Source organism: Monodelphis domestica, chromosome 3 (assembly GCF_027887165.1).
Source record: "Monodelphis domestica isolate mMonDom1 chromosome 3, mMonDom1.pri, whole genome shotgun sequence".
Lineage (NCBI taxonomy): Eukaryota > Metazoa > Chordata > Mammalia > Didelphimorphia > Didelphidae > Monodelphis > Monodelphis domestica.
In genome coordinates this window covers 289,159,063-289,179,580 of record NC_077229.1, presented here as the reverse complement: position 1 = coordinate 289,179,580, position 20,518 = coordinate 289,159,063, and the positions used below count along the sequence as shown (strand labels likewise).

Here is a 20,518-nt window from a genome sequence, read left to right as displayed (position 1 = left end):
GGTTGCATTGTCATTTTTGTTATATTGACATGGCATAGCCATGAGCATTGAATATTCCTGCAATGATTTAAGTTGTTCTTTATTTCTTTAAGGATCATTTTGTAATTGAATCCATGAAGGTACCAAGTGGGCTTTGAAGAATGACTCCTAAAATTTTTTATGCATTTTGTATAGTTGTTTTAATGGAATTTTCCATTTCTATTATTATCTCTTAGATTTTGTTATTACTTTATTGAAATGCTATTGATTGAAAAAAATTTAAACTATTACCTTCCATCTTATAGTCAATATTGTGTTTTGGTTCTATGAAAAGCAGTAAGGGCTAGGTGGTTGGGGTAAAGTGACTAGCCCAGAGTGATAAAGCTTGGAAGTGATTGAGAACAGATTTGAACCCAGGACTTCCCATCTCTAGGCCTGGCTCTCAATCCACTAAGTCACCTAGTTGTCCCCAAAATGCTGTTGAGTTTTATGAATTTGTTTTTTAACCTGCTATTTTGCCGAAGCTATTAGTTGTTTCAATTAGTATTTTTTGCTGATTCCCTACCAATTTCTAAGTTAATCATTTTGTCATCAGCAAATAAGGATTGTTTGTTTTCTGATTTTTACCTTTCTTTCTTTTTGCTCTTATTGATTTTTCTAGCATTTCCCAAAGATCAAATCATATTGAAGAGATTAGACATCTTTGCATCTTTGTTTTAGTCTGTATTTATTGAGAAAAGTTCTATTGTATCCCTATTGCACATGATGCTTGTTTTTGGTTTTAGATAGATATTTTTATTCTGCTTTTTAAAAACATATTATTATACTATGTAGAATTTTTAGCATGAATTAATGTTGTACTTTATAAATTTTTTTTAAAAAATCTATTGAGATAATCATGAGGTATAGCTTTTATTTCTTTTAACATGATTATGTTGATTATTTTTCTAATGTTGAACCATCCTTGTATCCCTGACATAAGTTCAACTTGGCAAGAAATAATCATTTCTTGGATGAATCACTATAATATAATAACAGGATTTTATTTAACATTTTTGAATGAATATTTATTATATTAGTCAATAATTCTCCAATGTGGCTTTATTTTTGCCTGCTTTAGGCATTAGAACTATATTTGCCTAATAAAAGGGATTGGCCAAATACTTTGTTTCTCCATTTTTTAGAATAATTTATATAAATATTAATTTTTCTTTATGGCATCATAGAATTTTCCTATATATGCCCTCCATTGGTAGTTATGTTTTACATATATATTATATAGTTTTAATTTCTTTTCAGAGTGGATTGTTTAGGATCTCCACTTATTATATTATTTTAAATATTTTATATTGTTGAAGAGTATTCCTTATTTCTTTTGTGTTTTCAGTTTTAGTGGAATAAAACTGCATAGTATTTTCTGAAAATTATTTTATTTCTTTTATCTTTTTAGTAGCTTCACTTTGTTTATTTCTTAATTTGTTGAATTAATTTTCTTTCCTCTGCTTTTAAAAATCAAATTTGCTAATTTTTAAGAATTTAGTAAGCCTCTTTAAAGAACCAAATTTGTTATTTTAAAAATAAACTCTATATCCAACTTACCTATTTCTTCTATAATTTTGAAGATTCATTTTGTGCTCATTTTAGGTTTTTAAATTTTTTTAACATTCACATCTTAACAAATATTCAATTAATTATTTCCTTTTGTGTTTTTTAATATGTTTGTAGGGTTATGATATTTTTATCTGTGGTTTGCTTAGCTGCTTCCCCCAAATTTTGACATATTCTCTCATTATTATCAATATATTTCACTTAATTTTATGTGATTTGTTTAAAAGTCTCATTATTTTAGACATTATCATTATATCTTCATGTTAGTCTGTGTCTTTTATGGTCACCAAAATAGTAATATTTTTATTATTTTATGGTCTGTAATAGTTAGGAAACACTCATTTGTACATTCTTTTGTTTGTTTCTTCCTGTTTCTTGCTTTCATCTAATCCTTCTTCCTGTTCCCATTTCAGTTAATTATTTAATTAAAAATCCTCCCAAATTCAATGTTTTTTTTTCAGTCCTCATTCTTCTTGACTTATCTGCAGCCTTCTTTCTATGTTTTTGGGACTCTACTCTCTACAGGCTTCCTTCCTTCCTACCTGACCTTTCCTTTTCTGCCTCCTTTACTGTATTCTCCTCCATATCATGTCCTTTAACCCTAGGTGTGCCTCAAGGTTCTTCTTTGTTAGGTTATCTTCTCTTTTCGTTCTATGCTACTTTTGTCCCTGAAATCAACAGCTCCCTTGGATTAGAAATCATCTCTCCATAGATGATTCTCAAATCTACCTTTCCTATCCTCATCTCTTTACTGACTTCTGATCTTGCATCTAGAAGTGCCTTTCAGGCATCTTGAAATGAGTGTATAGTAAACATCTTAAACTCAATATGTCCAAACCAGAATTTATTATCTTCCCCCTTAAACCCTTTCACCCTGTACCTTCCCTATTACTCTACTACTGTATAGGGCAAAGCCATCAAGGTACATTGTTGTGCTGTAGTTAAAAAAAAAAATCTGTAAACGAAAAAATCATGTCTGAATCTTCACAACCTTATTTGGGGTTTTCTAGGCAAAGATACTGGAATGATTTGCTATTTCCTTTTCCAGCCCATTTTACAGATGAGGAAACTGAGACAAATAGTGTTAAGTGACTTGCCCAGGGTCACACAGCTAGTAATTATCTGAGAACAGACTTGAACTCATGAAGAGTAGTCTTCCTGGCCCTAGACCCAATACTCATCCATTGCTCCAGCTAGCTGCCCTTATGGAGGCATGCAGCAGGTGTTTAATAAATGTTTATTGCTTAATATTTTAAACTTTTTCCAAGAAAGATTTCTAGCCTTCATTGTTAATTCTCTTCCTTTTCAATCCTAAACATTTATTCTTTGATTTATAGTCTATGTGCTTACTTTATTGCTTAATCTATTTGTGTTCCATGTAGAATTAAAGTCCCTTGTAAAGTTTCATTTGAACTCCCTCTTCCAACTCTTTTCTAAAGTTATTGCCTTGTAGATCTAAGTCTTTTCTTCCTCTGTAGCCTCAACCTTTGTTGCCTCACCCTTAGAAATATCAGTTAAACAGAGGCAGTGATAACAGAAGCATTGTTGCAGGTCAGAATGATCATGTGTCCTAAAACATGTGGTCTTAGGTGAACTCTTGCCCTCTTGTGCTCATACTCTTCATTGACTCTGCATCTGAGTGTTCAAGTCCATCATTTTAGATACTGGCTTTCTTTAGGAGCTCCAGCTTCCCTTCCCCTGATGTAATTGATGAAGGCACAACACCCTCTCAGAAGATTTGGTTTCTCTATTCATCAACTCCCTCCTATTACCAATAATATACCTTTTCCTTCATGGGGTGAGAATCCTTCCTTTCAGTGGATTAAGATCTTTTCTTTTAAGTCTCCATATTTTGATATATTCCTTTTCTCACCTCTCCCATTCTTTTGGATGATTCCTGAACAAGGGGATGAAAAGTGTTTTGGGGCCAGCTAGATACAAAGGACTAAAGCTTGAGTACTGGCTCATTCATTTTCTAATTTAGAGCAGGTCTCCTTGAGATCAAGCCCAAAAGGTGAATGGATTAACTCCCCTAGGATTGGGGCATAAGGTATGTGGCATATCTATAGGGCCTCTTGCATTTCTAGAGGAATGGCTCTCTTTCAGTATCAGACTTATAGATAGAAAACATCCTTTAGCAAACAGTATATATCAACAGAACATTTTCTCCATCCATATGAAATATGAACTAGTTCTCATTCAAGAGACATTTTAGTGGATAGAGTGGTAGACATCAAATCAGGGAAATGATGAAAAATATAGATATATATGAATCCATCTCCAGATACTTAATGTTTGTGTGACCTCTAATCACTAAATCACATCCTGGTTCAATTTCTTCATCTATAACAGTAATTTTATGGGATTGCTGTGAAGGCCAAAAGAGATCTTGCCTGCAAAGCACTTTGGAAGCTTTATGTTGATGCATAAATGCTAATTACTACTACCACTACAGCTACCACATAAAAGTCACTGTACCAGGAGCACAAGGATACAACAAAAGAGTCACTGCCCCCAAGCAGGGCTCCTTCCAGCAGTACTGGTAGTGACCCCTCCTAAGTATAAGTGTCAACACTGCCAGTTCTGGAATTCTATTGGTGATCAAACTGACCTTTGAGAATTTCATGATAGTCTTACTTGAAACCTTTTCAACTTGGCAGCATCTGAATGAATTTGTGCTCCCCTAGCATTGCCTTCAGGAACACTGTAGTTATTAGACACAGACTTAAGTGCCAGGTGGTTCTTGAATTATTCTTCGACGTCATGATGAAGGAATATCAGTGTTGGCTCCAGTTACTAGAAAGACTGAATTCTTCATTTCGGTCTGCTAAATTATCTACATTAATAAAGAAGGCTATTGACCTGGATAACAAGATAGTGGCTGACTCTTCCCTTCCTTCTTCATTGCCATTTGACTCTTTTCCCTTTCTTGGAGGCTTTTTATTTACACCATATCTTTTTTGTTTGTTTTTAACCCTTACTTTTTGTCTTAGAATCAGTACTAAGTATTGTTTCCAAAGCAGAAGAGAGGTTCAGGACTAGGCAACTTTCCCAGAGTCACATAGCTAGAAAATGTCTGAGACCAGATCTGAACTCAGGTCCTCCCAACCCCAGGCCTGGCACACTGTATTGGCATTGTATCTTTTGCTATGACTTCCTTTCCCATCATCTCCTTTGCTGCTTTCAGTGTTATTCTGATTGATAGAGTGAAAAGTTGTCAAGTTGGTCAGTAAACAATTATTAACCACCTACTCTGTGCCAGGCATTGTGCCAAGTATCAGGGATATAAGAAAAAGCCAAAGACATCTCTGATCCCTAATCTAATGTGAGAGAGACAACATGACAACAACCACGTACAGATATGCTATATATAGGATGAATTGGAAGCAAGGAATAGAGAAAAGGCATTGATATTAAAGCAATTCATAAAAGTAAAAGGTGGGATTTTAGCTGGCAGTAAAGAGAGCCAATAGGCAGAGATGAAGAGGAAGAGCATTCCAATTGGTTTGTTTTTCATGGGGTTAGGGTATAGGATATCCTTTTATTTTATCTTACTATATATATATGTATATGATAAATAGCAAAGATATTAATATATATATACATATATACATACACACAAAATACACAAGGTTCTCAAATAGCTCATCAACTTCTGTAAGAGAGGGACGGAACATAGGGTTACTATAAGCAAAGCCTTCCAAAAAAAAAAAAGCTTTCCTGTCTTTGTCCCCTTTTCCATGTGATGTGTGGAGTCCCACCAAGACTAAGACCACCTCGTGATTAACTTTCCCCAGAAGGTAAAGATACTTTAGGTAAAGGGGTCACTGAACAAGAAACCCCTTACCCAATGGATATTCACTGTCTGAGTTACCACCTTGGCTTGGTCACTATCTGGCAATTCTATGTGGATGATTCCTTTCATTCATTAAAAAGTATATTGCACCAGAAACTTCCCTTCTCTCAAGAACTTGATTTCCTTTCAGCTTTGTGTGTGTGTGTGTGTGTGTGTGTGTGTGTGTGTGTGTGTGTGTGTGTGTGTGATAGGCTCATTTGACAGTTTAGTGAAGCCTTTTCCTATTCCCAGAATAATGTTTTTAAATGCATAGAGAAAAACACATAAACCGATAAAGGAAACCAATCCAAGTACAGTATCAACAGCAATATCTTATGGACCCACTGGCTCTGGAATCAAAGAACCTGGGTTCCAAGTTCAGCTCTAATTCTTAGTACCTCAGGGAGCATCAGCACCTCTGGCATGAGGGCCAGTGTTCTGTGTACTATGGCATCACCTAGCAGCCCAGGGTGGACTAGCACCGAGGTAGGAGGGCTTGCCAAGGGCTTTTCAGGGTTGCTCATTCACTTTTGGCATCCACTTTTCACCCACCTCTCACCTGTATCTCCAAAAAGCTATAGAATGCACAGTAGTTATACCCTGGTAAAACCATGTCAGCAGATGGGCTTAAACTGGATTAAGATGGGCTTAAACTGGGTTTGGGGTAACAGACCCCAAACAGTTGATGGGTTATTGATGTGTCTACCCCAAGCACACAAAGACTTCTCCCAGTAGAACAGGCAGATGAGAACAATTTGTTCCAATTGCTCTAAAGGCCACTGAAACAAGACATTGGAGAACCCTAAGAGCTTGTCAGATGTGGAAGATACCAAGAATTCCAGGCTTTTGCCAGTTGTCCTGGCTTTGTCTTGTTACTGGACTTTGATGACTCTGGAAGACAGAGTGAGGCTGAGGACTGTGCTACTCTGCAAAGCAGAACACCTCCTTGTGATGTCATTGGTTGTCTTTGAAATGAAAGACTTACAACAGCAGTCTTTATGACACTGAACAAATCCCCTAACTTCCTAGGGCTTCAGTTTCCATGTTTGTAAAGTGAAAGATTTGTGTTTGATCATTTATGTTGTGCAGTCTAGTTCTAAAACTGTGAGCTTGGGAGAGCTTGCTAGGTGGCTTAGTGGATAGAGAGCCAAGCCTGGAGTTGAGAAGACCTGGGTTCCTGGGCAAGTCACTCAACCTCAATCACCCAACCCTTCTGTGTTGAAACTGATACTTAGTATTGATTCCAGGACAGAAGGTAAGGGTTTCAAACAAACAAACAAACAAATAAATAAGACCATGAACTTAATATCGTGTGTCATTTCTACTCCAATCTCTGTTATTTCACAACTGGAATTTCCCAAAAGATTTTCTTTTCTTTTGGATAGTTTCAGAATTTACGTTTTAGTGTAATGTAATCAAGGGGAGTTTTTCCATTCATTTTCCATTCATCCTTTCTAGCACTTTTTGAAAACTGATAAGTGGTTAATGCAATCCTTTTTTTCTTATAGGGACCATTATGGCTATGTACACCATAAAACAGAGCATAAAAAAAGGCTTTATGATATGTTTTCGAGTGATTTGAACACATTAGAAGTCAGAATTGAGCAGGACAGAAAAGTACTTAAGGATCTCATCAATACAAGAAAAGAATGTCTGAAGAAGATAACAGTGAGTGCAATTAAAAAACACATTATTTTACTTTTCAAGTATGAGTAGAGCATCTTTATAATTAACTTATTGACTAATTTGGGGCATTTATCTTGAAATTCTTAAAAAATGACATTTTTGACTCAGATTGGTACTTTTAAAAGAGATTTTTCAGTAAATCTTCCTATGGGCCCTTTCACTTTGCTACTTTGGCCCAATTCATTTCCTCTTCTCTGCTATTCTATGTACCAACAGGTTATATAGTAAATACTGTTAGTATTGCTTATCTATTTTTCTTTGTTATAAGGGAGTGATCAGTGTGTGGGTATTACTGGGAAGTTTTGAAATTAAAAAGTTTAAGAAATGAATCAATGACTTTAAAGTTAAAAAAAAAAACAAACGAAATGGATTGCAGTAGTTGTCTGGAACTATCTCAAATTTGTCTCCTAATTGTGAAATGTATTTGTTTCCAAATATGCTTTTTCTTGTTTATCATTTCTCTGGTAAGATCTCTCTGCTGAATGACATGGACATATGTGATAGTGCTATAATTACATTTTTGAAGCAATAATATTATTTCGATTAAACTTAGGCAATGTGTTTCATTTGTGCTGTTATTGACTAAAGAATAGCTCCTATCCTTGAGAAGTAAATACTCTAATTAAGAAATTAATATGCTAGAAAGTTTTTTTGTAAAGTGAAAAGGTGTTAAGAACCAGAGCACTAATTTCAGTTCAGGAAATTCCCAGAAAAGGAACTTCCCTCTACCAAAGAATTCTGGGAGCCCTAGAGAGTTGACTAGGGTATTGAGAGGTTAATTTACATGCCCCGGATCACCTAGCCAGTTAGTGTCAGAGGAAGGATTTGATGGATTTGATCTTCCTGACTCTGAGGTCAGCTCTTTATTCTTTGCATCTCTAAATAAGAAATTAAGGGGTGGGAAAGTAAGTGACTGAAGACTGTGCATTATCCATTTGAAATGCAAGTAGATGGTTTCTATATAACTGTATGTACATTGCTGATAGATATCCAGAATTTTGCCAAAATCAAAGCCTTATATGAGTGTTAGTTATTATTATTTTATGATGATATGCCACTGATATTTATATTCTACTATTTAACTATAGTAGAATTAACGACATTGAGAATAGTCTAAAATGTTGAAGAACAGGATAGATGTGACCCTGATCATTAGAAGTGAAAGAATCTGTCCAAAGAAAAGGAATTCTTGTCTCTATGCATGAAAGTATTTCCATGTAAGGATTTCATAAATTATTTAAAATAAAAAAGTCATTCTTGTCAGAAATTATATGAACACACACACATGTCTGGAAGAGAGAATGAGGCTGACAATTTTGTGCAACTCTTCTTTACTTATCCAATTCAGAAGCCAATCAAGACATCTTAAGACATTTTTAAGTACTGTTGCCAGTTAGATGGCATAGTGGCTAGAACACTGAACCTAGAGACAGGAAGGAAGGCCTGAATTCAAGTGCAGCTTCAAATATTTACTATGTGACCCAAGGCAAGTAATTTAATTTTGGTCTACCCAAGTTACCTCATCTACAAAATGGGGATAATAATAGAGCCACCTTCACGGGCTGTTATGAGACTCAAATGAGATAATATTTATAAGTCACTTAGCACAGTGATGGATAAATAGTAGACATTAAATAAATGCTAGTCCACTTTCCTTCCCTCTCTTATACATCCATTCTTATTGGAAAGCATTAGTAAAAGCAAAAATTTCCAACTATCGTGTATCAATAATAATACTTGTGAATCATTTGTGTTCCTAGCTTGTAACTGAGGTCATTACACACACTCAGAATTATTAACCTCATTGTGCTTATCATATGAAGAAAAGGGTGCAGAAAAGAGCAAAGAATTGGTTTGACTTTTTCACTAAAAATACTTGGTGCCATCTAGTGGCCATTATCAGTGAAACTTTGAAGTTCCACTGCTACATATATGGGTGTCTCTACTTACTTACCCTTCAAGGCAGGAGGAAACTGGATGTCCATTTGACTTAATGGAATCCAACCTCTCTCCCTTCCCCCTCCCCTCCCCCAACACCCAAGGGACATTTGCTTTACTCTTTTTTAATTTTATTTTTATTGTCATGCAAAATACACTTCCATATTGGTTGTTGCTATAAGAGCATACTCATATAAAACCAAAACCCCACAAGAAAACCATAAATACACTAGTGTACTTTGATTTGCATCCGTCCACACTCCAGTAGTTCTTTCTCTAGAAGCAGATAGCAGGGACATTGATTTTAGATTCTAGTTGTCATGCCACAAAAATTAATTTGGAGGATTAGAGTCATAAAAGATCTTGGAGATTATTTTGTCCAACTCCTTGATTTTATAAGTGAACCAAGGCCCACAAAAGTTATTAGTTCAAAATCACATAGGTAGGAAGTTCAAAATTCAGGTTTAAATTTAAGACCTGTAAGATCTCCAAATCCAGAGAGCATTCCTCTGTATTGTTCTGGCTTTCATCTTTTTTTTCTAGAGTGTGGTGTTTGTGATTATAATAATGACTGACTATAATACTTTAAGCTGTGCAGAACATTTTAAAATATTATTTCATTTTGTCCTCACAACCCTGTGAGATCTCTTCTGTAGATGTTATTATGTGGGTAGAGTGCTGGCTCTGGAGTCAGGAAGACCTAAACTTAGACCCCATTTCAAATACTTAACTAGCAAATCACTTAACCTCTCTCTTGCCTTTATTTCCTCAAAGATGGGAAGTATTTAGGGGATAATAAGAGCACTTAATTCCCAGGCTTGAAAGAAGGATCACATAAGATAATATCTATAAATCACTTAACTTTGCATACAGTAGGAAATATATAAATGTTGTTTTTTCACTTTAAAGACTGATATATATTAATTTAAGGTTGCCAAGGAATTCACTTATGTAATTCCTAAATAAAACACTCAAGTCAGCTGCCAAATTTTTATGATGTTTTAATTACAATAGGAGGAAGAAAGTATTAGAGGGAGAGAGAGAGAGAGACAGAGAGAGAGAGACAGAGAGAGAGGGACAGAGAGACAGAGACAGAGAGAGAGAGAGAAGAGAGAGAGAGAGAGAAACAGAGAGAGAGAGAGAGAGAGAGAGAGAGAGAGAGAGAGAGAGAGAGAGAGAGAGAGAGAGAGAGAGAGAGAGAAGTTTAACTCAGAACCACTGTGGCTCAGGATGAGCCAAAGTGGGCATTAAGGCCTTGGATAGCCAAGACAGGGAAAGGGATCAGTCCTTATCACTCACCACTCACATGACCAATCTGAAGGAAAGCAGTCTGCGGGGCTCCCCCAACCCCAAGCACCAGCCTCAAACTGAACTCTAGCCCTCCTCACAGGAAGTCCCAAGAACTCCAGAGGCAGTTCTCTACCTCACTTCCTGCGTCTCATATGTGTCAATGGTAGCTCTAGCTTGACCTAGGACTGCCCAGAGGTCTGTCCTTTTTTTGTACATGCCTGTTGAAGGCCATATTCTCAAATAATTAAATCTTGAGTTTGCTGCAGCCCTTCTTAATCTTGTTACACTGAGTAGGGTGGAGAATGTAGTTTCCAAGACCTGATTCTGTTATTCCAAGTATCTCTATTATTATTCATCAGGAAATAGCTAAATCTGATCTTCTAAAGAATGGTCTGAATAGGGTGGAGTATTTGAAATTCACAGTATTTTTGTTGTTATTATTATTCATCTTTTTGGATGAACAAACTCGGGCCCAGAAGGACTATAATATATGCATAGTTATACAATTAGTATCTACTTTTGTCAGGATTCAAACTCAGGACACATCACAGGCAGACTCCCTGGTATTTACAAACTTTGGTGGAAGTAATACTAAGGTAATAAGTAATCAAAAGTAGTAAATTGGAGGGAGAAGAGCAGTATTTTTATTTGGTGTTTATAGAAATGACTCCTGTGGATCCCTTTGCTTCATGAGTTTCTCTAGTAGGCTTCAGAAACAAACCACACAATTTTTTTACTTCTGCAAGACAAACTATTTGATCTATATGTTGCTTCTTAGAAGTTAATGGCTCTGTTACATTATTCAAAGTTATGTTACACAGTTGCCTTATACAGTATGTATTAAGGTTGCTCATCTTAGCAGTTGCTTACATGTATTCATCTTCTCCCCACACGACTCGGTCTCAAAGCTGAATTGCAACATGTATGATTTCCAGACTGATGGACCTAATTATTAGAGACCCTTCTCTCTAGCTATGTAGTTAAATATTGTTCTTGGGTATTACTGATTAATCTAGAAGATTCAAATTAATTAATCTCATGCAAAACACTAAGTAATTATATTTATAATTATAATACTTTTTGCTCTCAAAAGGTTCACGTTCTGCTATGGCATACCAAAAGTACTTTTGTGGCTGTTCAGTTGTTTTTCAGTCATGTGTGACTTTTCATGATCACATTTTCTTGGCAAAGATAATGAATTGGTTTGCCATTTCTTTTTCAGCTCATTTTACAGATGAGGAAACTGAAGGAAACAGGGTTGAATGACTTGTTCAGGGTCACACAGTATCTGAAGGCAGATTTGAACTCATGAAGATGAGTCCTTGTGATTCCAAGCCCAAATCTCTACCCACTGCTTCAGATAGATAGATAGATAGATAGATAGATAGATAGATAGATAGATAGATAGATGGATGGATGGATGGATGGATGGATGGATGGATAGATAGGTAGAAATGTATTAAAACAAGATTTTTGAGAAGAAATAAGGTCCTAAAAACTGGAGGGAAGTGGGAAAGGCTTATTGTATGAGATGGCACATGAGTTGAGAAGAACTGAAGGATTCTAGAGATAAAAGTGAGAAAGGATTTCATTCCAGATATGTGGAATTCAGAGGCTCTTAGAGGCAGAGAAATAAAAGGATTATAAAATCATAGATGGAGAGCTGGAAGTAAACCCATTGGTTATCTGATTCAATCCCCTCTGAGAAAAATAAGAAACAGAGTCCAATTGATGCCCCTGCCAATGTGGAATCAATGTGGAATCCCCAGTTTACTTAGTTTGAAGGTGAAAGACTCAGGTTTGAGCCTGTTCTTGTGAGAATCCACCCTGAGGGGAATCTCAGGCTTAACAATCCACTTTAGAGGGGGGAAGAAGCCCAAGCCCAGTGACTCTGGCACAGTAGGCAGCATGCTAGTCTCTTGAAAGCTGAAGGTCCCGAGTTCAATCCTGGGAAGGAGGGTGTGATATGCTGGAAGAGGCTTCTGGAGACTAGAAGAGTTACTCCACTTCAGCTTGGGCTTTGTCCCCATCTGAAATGAATTGTTAAGCCTGAGATTCCCCTGAGGATAGATTCCACAGGAACAGCCTCAAACCTGAGGCTTTCACCTTCAAACTAAGTAAACTGGGGATCACTAAATCTTTCTAGGCTACAAGTTTGGGACTTCTAGATTCTATGTTGACATCCCCAAAGTAGAGGAAGTGAGTAGAAGGTCAAGTTTGGGAAGCAGCAAACTTGCTGAAATGCACATCCTGGGATGACCAGATTATGGTATCTTAAAAGCTAAATGGAGAAATTTGTATTTTCTTTTAGAAGCAATAAGGAGCTTTCAAAAGGCAGCCGTGATTCAGTGATTTAGAGCACTGGATTCAGTCAGGAAGATATGAGTTCAAATTCATTCTTAGACACTCTCTAGCTTTGTGATCTTGGGCAAGCTGCTTAACCTCTATATGCCTAGGAGATAGCTAAGTGGCTCAATGGATAGAGTACTGGGTCTAAAGTTAAGAAGACCTGAGTTCAAATTCAGAACCATGAAAATCCTAGCTATGTGACTCTGAGCAAGTCACTTAACCTCTAATTGCCTGTTGCCTGATAGAAGGATCCACTGGATCCAATGGAAAAGGAAACAGCAAATGACTGTGGTGTCCTTTTCCAAAAAAGCCCTATGGATAGCGATGGTCCCTGGGGTCAGGGAGAGTCCAACATGATTGAATTACTGAATAACATCATCAACAACAAAGGTGCTACTGAGAATTCTTAAGATATCATTTGTTGGGAATGAAGGTAAAGGGACTATCACAATTTTATAAGTTTTAACTTTAGCTGGTATAAGTGATGCACTGCTTCTGGTGATAGCCAGTAAGAAAGTAGACTATCGAACTAGATTTCAATAGGAATTAATAACATTGGAAAGTATGGCATATAAAACTTACCTCGTGTAGTGCATTCATTTGGTCACTTCCCCATTCCTTCCACAGGCATCCTTCCACCAATAAACATGTACCCATATTTCCTTTGTGCCAGGAGCTATAGAAGTCATTAACCCTGTCCTCAAGAAGTTTAATTATAAGGAGTTGGAGTTGGGGATGGAATAAGCATAGACACTTCAGTAGTTGTTGTTCAGTCTTTGGTTATGTCTAACTCATTGTGACCCCATGTGGAGTTTTCTTGGCAAAGATACTGGAGTGGTTTGCCATTTTATTCTCCAAAGGATTAAGGCAGACAGGTTATAATTTGCCCAGCATAGCTACTGTTTTAGGCCAAATGTGAATTTAGGTCTTCCCGATTCCAGGCCAAACATTCTATCCACTTAGCCATCTAGTTGTTCTACACTTCAGTAGAAGGTAGTAAGAAAACTTGTTCTCCATTATGTGGTTGATTGCTATGTTAGAAGAGTAATTTAGTAAATCTGGGGGATCGATACTTATTTGTGTGATTGCCTAGGGTGAAATAATAACTAAATGGCAATTCCAGAATAACTTTCCCAAAGAGAAAAATAAGTCATTATTACTACAGAATTGTTAATTACTATTTGTGAATCAGGTATGGAACTAATGAATATATTTAAGCTGAATTCTTTCCTTATGTGCATTATAACTCAGTATATCTTTATATGATGATCAATTTGTTTTCCTGAAAAGTGAAATATGATGACCTCTTGCAGGTAATAGCTTAAATAACATTCATATCACATCTCTCTTCCAAGGGAGCTCTTCTTGAAATGGGCATTGTTCTGAGTCAGTGATAGTAAACCTTTTAGAGATGGAGTGCCAGGCCCTTCCAACAACCCTTTCCCCCACCCCCCCTGAGTGCTGTACCCACCCCTCCCAGAGACTGTGTGCCATGTCCCTAACCATGACCACATGCTGGATGCCCCCTACCCCACCCCCCTTACCCCACACAGTGGAAGGAGAAAGTGCTCCCACTGGGCTGCTGATCAGAGGGGCAGGTTAAGTGAGGAATGTAGTATAGAGAGGGGGAGGGAGTTACCCCAACATTCTGTTCCCCACAAGCTATGCTGCCTATGAACTGCTCACCTTACCTGCTATGTGTTCCTATGGGGTTGCCAGATAGAGGGGCAGGGGATGTGAAAAATGTCATTTGGCATGGTGGGGAGAGGGAGGAAAGCAGTTCTGCCTGAGTCCCTCTACCATTCTAGTAATGAATTCTGGGGTAGGGGGGAGGGTAGCCATGTGCCCACAGAGAGTGCTCTGTGAAGCTATCTTTAGCATCCATACCATAGGTTCACCATCACTGTTCTAAGCTATTTGAGGGCAGGGACTGTATCTTGTTTATCTTGTAATACCCTTACACTAGCATAGTTTTCTACACATTGTATAGGCTTAAAATTTTTTTTATTTGTTTGTACAAGTGATGAATGAAAAGAGTGCTGAATGTGAAAGTCAGAATGCCTAGGTTTGAAGTCTTGCTTGTTTGTACTCTCTGTGTAAGTTTGAAAAAGTCATTTAACTCTTCCTAAAACAGTGTTGGACTAGATGACCTCTAAAATCCCTTCTGATTCTAAATCTATGATCCTTACTTAGATAAACATTAGGAAGGTTAATTTTTGCTTGGAAATAAAATCATAGGATCAAAATTGTAAAGAGGGAAGGATTCCTTGGCAGTTGTCAAATCTAATCCTCATGTTTTAGAGATGAGAAACCTGAGAGTCAGAAAGGTTGGGACTTGCCTATGTTCAAACAGGTAGTAAATATTGGAGTTATAGTTAAATTCTGGGTCCCCTGACTCCAGGGCCATTATGCAGTAATACCTTTCTCAAACCTTAAGTCACACATAAATCAACCAGTAACTAAATTCTGACTATCTATTGGATCTGAACATGATGTCATAGATCCCTCTCATCATACATTTCTTTTGTACCTAAAAAAAGAAGTTTATATGATCAAATGGTCATAGTTCTGGAACCAGAAGGGGCCCCAGAAGTCATCCAATATGGCCTCTTCAATTAATAGAAACTAAAGCCCACTCAGAGTCACCCAGGCAATATGGGACAGGTATCTCTGTCCTCAGACTCCCAACACAGTGCATTTAAATTGTCTTCTTACATCATGTACTGTTCTTCAGATGATTAATATTTTCTCTTTTTTTCCCCCAAATCAATACAATTTAGTTGGAGAATACACAAAATGTATGTATGTCTATACATATATATGTATATATATATATATATATACATATATAATCCTTAATACTAATTTAGCAGAATAATTCTTTGGAAGACATGCACATTTGTTTACCTTTAAGCTTATCTTAGCTTTTTTGGGGGGGACAGGCCAGTTAGGATCTTTTGAGCACATCTTAGTAACCTAGAGCTAGGCAAGTATCGGTAAATGTGCTCAACTGTAATTCATGCTTTGAAACGGTGTCAGCTCTCTCCTTTCTATTAAGATAAATTTTTGAAGGACAGGAAGTAAATTACTGACATTTTAGACCACCAAGCCTTGATAAAGTGCTGCCTCAGCTAGCAGTGTTAACGAAGGCACGTGCAAAATGACATTACATCTTATTAAAGATTATTATAGAAAAGTGCCAAGGTATTGGTGAATATAGCCAAGAGATTTAAAAAACCCAACACATCTAAACTGTACCTGAGCAGTACTGATTAGCATAAAGGATTATCCAGCTCCCTCTCACATGGATAAAAATTAGAGGTGGAAAAGACCTTTTATATTCTCTTCTTCATTACCTAGCCTGAGATGTGAATGATTCTTGTGATTTTATCAGGAAGGTCGGCATATTTAACTTTCCCCCAAATGAATTTAATGCTGAATAAATTAGGGCTGGTAATATTATAATGAATGTAAGCCAGTGACTGGAGGTTTGAGAAAAAGATAGGTTTAAAAGATACAAAACATTTTTTTCCATCTCTGTGTGTATGTGCGTGTGTTTGTGTGCATGTGTTTGTATATGCGTGTGTATTTGTATATGTATGTAGAACAAGGGTAGTGAATTGTCTAGATCTCGTTTTTTCTTTAATTAGCCAACTCAGTGACTTCCAGCAGTGTGCTACTCTGGTATGTGTCCCATGCTATAGGAGAGATTTTTGATTCTTGTTCCTTGCTCTAGGAAAGACTGAAAAATATCATGAATTTGACTTGCATGCTGTTCTGTGGGGAGTGTTGGTAGCATTATCCAAACAGCCCTCCCACTGTCTGATTTATTGGCTTAGAGAGAACTTGTACACCTGACCTCCTGAGGGAGCTGCATAGCTGAAATTTGGGTGCCATGATGATAATAACAGTTTGAGAGAAAATGAAATAGGCTATAAAGAGAGAGGAAATGGAAAATATAAACTATTGTACAGTGTCATGTTCATTTACAGTACTATATAAAATAATGAAAATGTTTTTCGATAACCTTTGTTGATTTTTATAATGTGAAATACATTTCATGGAAAAAGACAATGAATGTGGAAAAAATTAGAAAACTACTCAGCATCTGACTTAAATTTATGCATTGTTTACCATGGGTTTAGATTAGAACATTTCTGGTTTAGATTCTTCATAGGTATCATCTCAGAAAATGAAATATTGAGAAATATAGACATGAGGATATTGATCTCAGAGTTCTCAGAAACAGACAAATAATTATATTTTACATATTGATAATGTAGAGTGAAGAATGAATAGAATGAAGAAACTGAATACTACAGACCTGGCTTCTAAACTAGAATACCTCTGGGATTCTGGGAAAATCACTTAATCTTTCGGGGTCTCAATTTCTTCATCTATAAAATGAAAGGGTTGAACTAGATTTTATCTAAGGTCCATTCCAGTTCTAAATCTACCTACAATCTTAGGATTGTCTCTTCTTCACTCAAAAGGAGGTAGAATTCTTTCCATCAGCCATTTTTCCACACCAAGATTTTAAGGTTCTGTAATTTTTAAAATTTCATCTCTTACTATTAGTGAGACCAGTCACAGTCTCTTTGTTAGTAGATGGCATTTAAGATTTGCTGGGGTAAAAAAACTTATCACCTTGTGGCCAAATTGGTGATGTGTTTCTCTACACTATAGCTAAGCTTGTCCTTGGGGAATAGATCATCATCATTCCTGTACTCAGAGCCTTTCCGGACTGTAAAGGGCTGTCAGAACTTTCACTCAGCTGGCCTCTTCTTTGGGAAATCAAAGTCACCTGCACAAAGGGGCATTAGGAGAGAACCTTAGTGGAGGCATTTCTTTCTGTTTGCATTTGTGCCTATCACCAGTCAACATACATTTATCAGCTCCATGGTGACTTCTGTATACTTCAGATAAAAAGAATATATAGGTATACATGCTCCTGGATAGAAATGCAACAAAACAGACCTCTGGTGTGACTATTTTTGCCTGCTAAATAAAAATTTGAAACTTAGCCTCTTGATCAGAAATATATAGATATCAACTAGATTGTAAGGTCTTTGAAGGCAGGGCCAATGTCTTCTCTAGCTTTATATCCTTTATATCATCTAGCTGGGTGCCTTATGGAAAGTTTTATTTGTTGTCTGCAAACTATATACTCAAGAAACTTCAACTTGTAAATCAAAGACTGAGTTATATTCATGCAAATGCATTTGACTTTCATCTCCGAGAGATAGAACGGGGAATAATATATGTATTATGATAAGTAACCTACAATGAGCGGCAGCATACAGCATAGTGAATCAGAAGATGGCTTCAGAATCAGAAAGACCCTGGTTTGAATTCTACCTTTAAGATATAGTGACTTTGTGATCCTAGGCAAAGTACTTGACCTTTCTGTGACTGAGAAAGGGAGCCCTAATGTCAGATGGTAGAAGGATGTTCCCTCAGCAGCATTTCCCTATACTATTGAAATCACAGGTTTAGAGTGCCCTTTCCCATATGTCGCTCAACAAATTATTAAATAAATGTAAACTTCATTTCATTTAATTGTTTCAAAAGTTTGTGCTGAAAATCCCAATTTAGAAATTGCCTAGGAGAGAGGGTATAGTGCTTTTTACAACACAGTGTGTCACTTATGCTCAAATATTTCACATGAGGAATATAACACAGCTGAAAATCCAGCTATTGAAATATTGTAACATTTATATGGAGAAATGATCCATATCACAACTCTTAATGGCAAGTATACGGACCTAGATTTTTACAGATCCATAGCTAGCATGGGATAGATGGGGCTTTGTCCCAGAGTGCTGATGACTTGGAGGAAACACTTCCTTCATTGACTACTGCTATGGTGTCTTCTTCATCACTGTCTGGTATTGTTCAGACCAACTACTCCCAGGTGACAAGACCAAAAGAGATCTATTGCCATGGTTCTTCTCTATCAAGGTTCAGCTTCCCCACAAAGGACTGAGAGCTGAACTTTGGGCAACCATTCCCCACCTCTACCAGTTTGATTGTTGACAAAATCAAGTTTTCCCAATATCCCTTCACTAAGCTCTATTCTCCCCACATGAATATAGAGTCACTTATAATTCTTATTGTTTAATTCTACAAAGTCTAATTGTCTAAGGCAACAATTGGATATCAGATATGATTGAACCTGTTATTGTTCTCTATAATCTAAAATTGTACACTTAGAAATCAAGGTAATTAAAGAACAAAGTTATAACCAAGGCCAGTTTATATAACCAGTTATTGTAAATCTATGAGTGTTTATTGAATACTTATGTGCCAAACACTAGAATAAGTACTGGGAATACAAAGAAAAGCAAAAATACCCCCCTATATTCTGAGTCACCATAATGTATCCATCCTATAAATAAAACATAACCCTCACCATAATATAATTTTTAAAAACTGGTTAAAAATTTGGATCACAAAGTGGACCAATTAAATATTGATTATGATAGCTACCAGTCATCCCAGAGTAATAATCTTTAATTTTCATCTTAATGAAATGAACATCAAGAAATTTGCCCTGGTTGTGGTGTTTGTTCTTGGAGCTTGTCACTAGGCCAGATTATTTGATGGAGCTTATTTTCTATATCAGAATTGGAATTTGGGTTTTCCAACATTGTATTTTCTTTTCTACTATATCAAGATGTCACTATGATCAAGTTGCTGGGAATCTCCAAACAAAAGAATCTTTTGGGATGTTCTTAATAAATTATAGATTTTAGGCTTTTTTTTTCTAGTTGAGGAATCATTTGTTTAATTTATTGTGTATGAGATACAGATTGTGGACCTTTTATAAAAAAATTAATAATAACTAGCTTGTACCTATCATCATGTACCACATTACACACATTGCCTTAGATTCCTTGAGTAGACCAATGATAGTCTCATGATGGAAAAATAAGTGAGGGTAGGCTTGTCTTAAAATGTACTATAATGTGATGGAATACTATTGTGCTATAAGAAATGACAAGCAGGAGGGCTTCAAAAAAACCTGAGAACTCATAGAAAGTGAAGTGAGCAGAACCAGGAGAACATTGTACATAGTAATAGCACAATTGTATGGCTGATCAACTGTAAAAGACTTAGCTACTCTGATACAGACAATCATCTTAGACAATTCCAAAGGACTCATGATGAAAAATGCTTCCTACCTCTGGAGAAAGAACTGATGGACTCGAATACAGTTTGAAACATACTTTTAAATTTTCTTTATTTTTCTATTTTTTGTTGAGGGATAGTGTAATGTGCATTTTCTTTTGTAACATGGCTAACAAAGAATATCGCTATATTGCTTGCCTTCTCAAGGGGTGTGGGAGCAGTAAGGAGGGAGAGAATTTGGAACTGAGAATTTTAAAAATAAATGTTGAAATTCTTTACATGGAATTAGAAAATATTTAATGAAATAATACAAACTATATTAAAATAAGTTCTGTATTTACTGGAATCATAGAATTAGGTTTGATCCACCTAGTCTAATCCTACAACATCCCTTTAACTAACTATTTAGACTCTAGTTGAATAGCTCCAGTGTTAAGGAAATCATTGCTTCCAAAGGGAGTGGACAATTCTAATAAAAAACTCCCTCCTTATACATTAATCTTTTAAATTGCTCCGTAATCCCATTGATATGTGTTTTGTTCAATAAATGCCCCCAAGTGCCTTCTCATCCTGTGGGACTCATCCATGTCATTCCATGAATCTCACCCAGGAACCATTTTTGTATTCATTTTTGGACTAAGCAAAATATGCCTCCCTATGATTTTTACTCAAATGCTCTTAGTTATATCCCTCAGAAACACA

At 36.4% G+C, this 20,518-nt stretch overlaps 1 protein-coding gene across 1 annotated transcript in view; it reads left to right on the top strand.

Annotated features, from left to right (window-relative positions):
* CCDC178 (coiled-coil domain containing 178) overlaps positions 1-20,518 on the top strand; it is a 682,244-nt gene that overhangs the window by 295,776 nt on the left and 365,950 nt on the right. Inside the window, exon 21 of the mRNA XM_056821069.1 lies at positions 6,931-7,090. Within this exon, the coding sequence (XP_056677047.1) occupies positions 6,931-7,090 (160 nt within the window). The remainder of the gene's footprint in view (positions 1-6,930; positions 7,091-20,518) is intronic.